At 51.6% G+C, this 3,375-nt stretch overlaps 1 protein-coding gene across 1 annotated transcript; it reads left to right on the forward strand.

Moving 5' to 3' along the window:
* Positions 1-1,104: 1,104 nt before the first annotated feature.
* Positions 1,105-2,318, forward strand: LOC103751824 (low affinity immunoglobulin epsilon Fc receptor-like; the record flags this gene model as incomplete). The annotated part of the gene is made up of 3 exons (XM_008855380.3): positions 1,105-1,269; positions 1,382-1,485; positions 1,772-2,318. Coding segments are annotated over 3 exons (465 nt in total), but the record flags the coding sequence as incomplete, so codon positions are not given.
* Positions 2,319-3,375: the final 1,057 nt, after the last annotated feature.

The following is a 3,375-nucleotide window of genomic DNA, read 5'->3' on the forward strand; positions in this document are numbered from 1 at the left end:
AACAACCAGTGTTCTTAACTGCTGAGCCATCTCTCCAGCCCCTTAATTCATTAATTTTTATGCTGTGTTTGAATGTTTTGCCTGTAGGTATATAAGTGCACAACATGCATGCAATGACCATGGAGGTCAAAAGAGGGTGTCAAATCCCCTGGAACTGGAGTTACAGACAGTTATTAGCTGCCATGCGGATGCTGGGAATTGACATGGGTCCTTCTACAAAATCAGCCAGTGCTCTTAACCACTGAGCCATCTCTTCAGCCCTAAACCCAGTTTTGAGTGCAGACAGCCTCCTCTATTCCTTCCTTCCCAGCTCCTTCTGCCTTCCTGCAGGCACTCAGGGAAACACTGCCATTGGTGTTTCCCATATGTTCTGGTCCCTGTGTCACTGATGTCCCTCTACTCCTCAGTATGGTCCTGTTGTTTCTTAATCCAGGATATTTACAACTCTTTTTCTTCTTCACCGTGGTCTTCAAAATCTGCTTGCTCGCTTTGTACCAACTGAAGTTTAAAATTTTCATCCCTGGTGTGCTGGATAGCTTTAGTGTCAACTTGACACACCTGGGTTGAGGGAACCTCAATTGGGTAATTGCCTCCATTTGGAATGGCCTATGGCCATGTCTGTGGGGCATTTTCTTGATTGTTGAGTGATGTGGGAGGGCCCAGCCCACTGTGGGTGGTGCCACCCCTGGGCAGGTGGGCCCATGTTGCATAAGAAAGCAGGCTGAGCAGGGTCCAGGGGAACAAGCCAGTAAGCAGTGTTCCTCCATGGCCTGTGCTCCAGCTCCTGCTTCCAGGTTCCTGCCCTGAGTTCCTATCTTGGGCTCCCTAATGAACTGCAACCTGGGAGATGTAAGCTGAATAAACCCTTTCCTCCCCAAGTTGGTAGTGTTTAGAGTGTTTTGTCACAGCAATGAAGAACAAACTAGGACAACTCCCATGAGGAAGGCAGCCTGTAGACCATCTGTAAGGCTCTCGGCTTGGGAGTGGAGGGAGTTCTTTCAGCCAAGATCCATGAGTCACTCCGGGAGACATATCCATACACCTGTATGCTCTATGCATGAGGACAAGGACTGCCCCCAACAGTGCCCCTGATTTCCTCTTCTGTATGTCACCCCAGGCTCTGCATGCAACACATGTCCCAAGAACTGGCTCAATTTTCAACAGAAGTGTTACTACTTTGGCAAAGGTTCCAAGCAGTGGATCCAAGCCAAATTCACCTGCAGTAACCTGAAAGGGCAGCTTGTCAGCATCCACAGCCAGGAGGAGCAGGTGGGTGAGCTGTGCAGACAGTAGGCAGCAGGGTGGGTGGGGTAGGAGGGTCAGATTCACCACCCTAGCTTTCTGGAATCGGTGGGAAGGACCCATACACATCTACCCCTAGGACTTTCTGACCAAACACATCAAGGAGGACTCCTGGATCGGCCTTCGGGATCTCTTTACTGAGGGAGAATTTGTATGGATGGATGACAGCCCGGTGGGCTATAGGTGAGAGGGGCCTTCTGGGAGATAAGTGAAGAGGTGGGAACACTGTGGTGGGAGCAGGCCCCTGGATGAGTCCGTTGGGGAGGGAGCCCTGGGGTCAAGGCTGCCATGAGGACAAACAAAATGCAAGGGTTGATGAATCAAGCCACAAGCACAGATTGGGAAGGTGGGTCTTGGACTGCAGAAAAACCTGTGCTGTGGAGGATGATGGGGGGAGGGGCTCAGACTCAGAGGTCTTGCAGAGATGGGGCACCCTCCCCATCCCATCTTTTTTTTTTCTTTGCTACAGCAACTGGAATCCTGGAGAGCCCAACAACGGGGGCCAGGGCGAGGACTGTGTGATGATGTGGGGATCTGGCCAATGGAACGATGCCTTCTGCCGCAGCTACCTGGAATCCTGGGTGTGCGAGCAACTGGCCACATGTGAACCATCTGCCCCCTTGGCCTCCATGAGCCCACTGAGTTCAGCAGAACCTGCTTCCTGACAGTCTTCTGCGTGCCCTCTTCTGGATCCCTCCCAGCACCTTGATCACAGGAAGAGCTGGGCCCTGAGAATCCCCAGTCAAGTGCTGCCCGCTCCTGCCACCTCCCCAGAGGGCATCCCTTGTTCCTCACCTGAACTGGCCATCCCCACTGCCCTCTACCTTCCCCAAACCAGAGCCCCAGCCAGGAGACAGGCTTCTTGCCTACTGGGATGCAGGCTGGCAGCAGAGCACCCAGGGAGCTGCAGAGAACACGGGTCTCTCACAGGGGACCCCCACAGACTTCTACAGCCCCCACCTCCTGTCAGGAGTTTCCTCAGCCTCCTCCCATCCTCAATACCACAAAACAGACTCCCACCTCCCTGAGCTCAGGGAGTGAGTTCTTCCTTGCCTTAGCTAAACAAGATTAAAGCAGAACCTGGTAATGTGTAAAGAGTCTCCTGCATGGTTCTGGTGTTGAAAGTGTGAAGGGGTCACAGAGAGCAGCTGAGGCTAGGCACTCTGAGAGGCCAGGAAAGGCCATAGGTGAAAGTGAAGTTTCAGTTGCAGTTAAGACTCCAGGATTGTAGAGGTCATGGAGAGAATTTTAAGCTTTGCACCCAGAGAGGGAAGAAGAAGCCATTGGTGAAGGTATAGCCTCAGTTTCAGTGGAGACCCCAATTTTTTGGAGATGCCAGGACCGTGGGATGACCACCAAGGACCACAGTAGGTGTGGCCTGGATCTGCGAGATGAGCCATGTGTGCTGTGGATGGCAGAGTCAGAGAAGTAGAGTTACCATAACTCTTTGGAGCCCAGAAGATCATGAGTGAATCCCAGGTGTTCAGCCTTGAGCTACTTTGCTGGACTTTGGTTTTGCTTAGGTGTGCCCGATTCTTCCCTTTGAAATAAGGCAGTACTTGTTTTGGATTTTACAGAAGCCCACCCACAGTTGAGACTTTTAAGTGTTAGAATTAAAAGAGACTATGGACTTTTAAGTGTTTGGATTTTTTCAGGACTGTGGGGTTTTTTAAGTTGTACTGTCTTATGTTGTGATATTGTTAACATCATATCTCAGGAACAAGAATTGGAAAGCTTATGGTTTAATAGTGATGTGTCTGTGTGTCAAGTTCACAAGGGGTCAATTGTGCTGGATAGCTTTAGTGTCAACTTGACACACCTGGGTTGAGGGAGCCTCAACTGGGGAATAGCCTCCATTTGGAATGGCCTGTGGCCATGTCTGTGGGGCATTTTCTTGATTGTTGAGTGATGTGGGAGGGCCCAGCCCACTGTGGGTGGTGCCACCCCTGGGCAGGTGGGCCCATGTTGCATAAGAAAGCAGGCTGAGCAGGGTCCAGGGGAACAAGCCAGTAAGCAGCATTCCTCCATGGCCTGTGCTCCAGCTCCTGCCTCCAGGTTCCTGCCCTGAGTTCC

Source organism: Nannospalax galili, unplaced genomic scaffold (assembly GCF_000622305.1).
Source record: "Nannospalax galili isolate Female #2095 unplaced genomic scaffold, S.galili_v1.0 scaffold567, whole genome shotgun sequence".
NCBI classification, from domain to species: Eukaryota; Metazoa; Chordata; class Mammalia; order Rodentia; family Spalacidae; genus Nannospalax; species Nannospalax galili.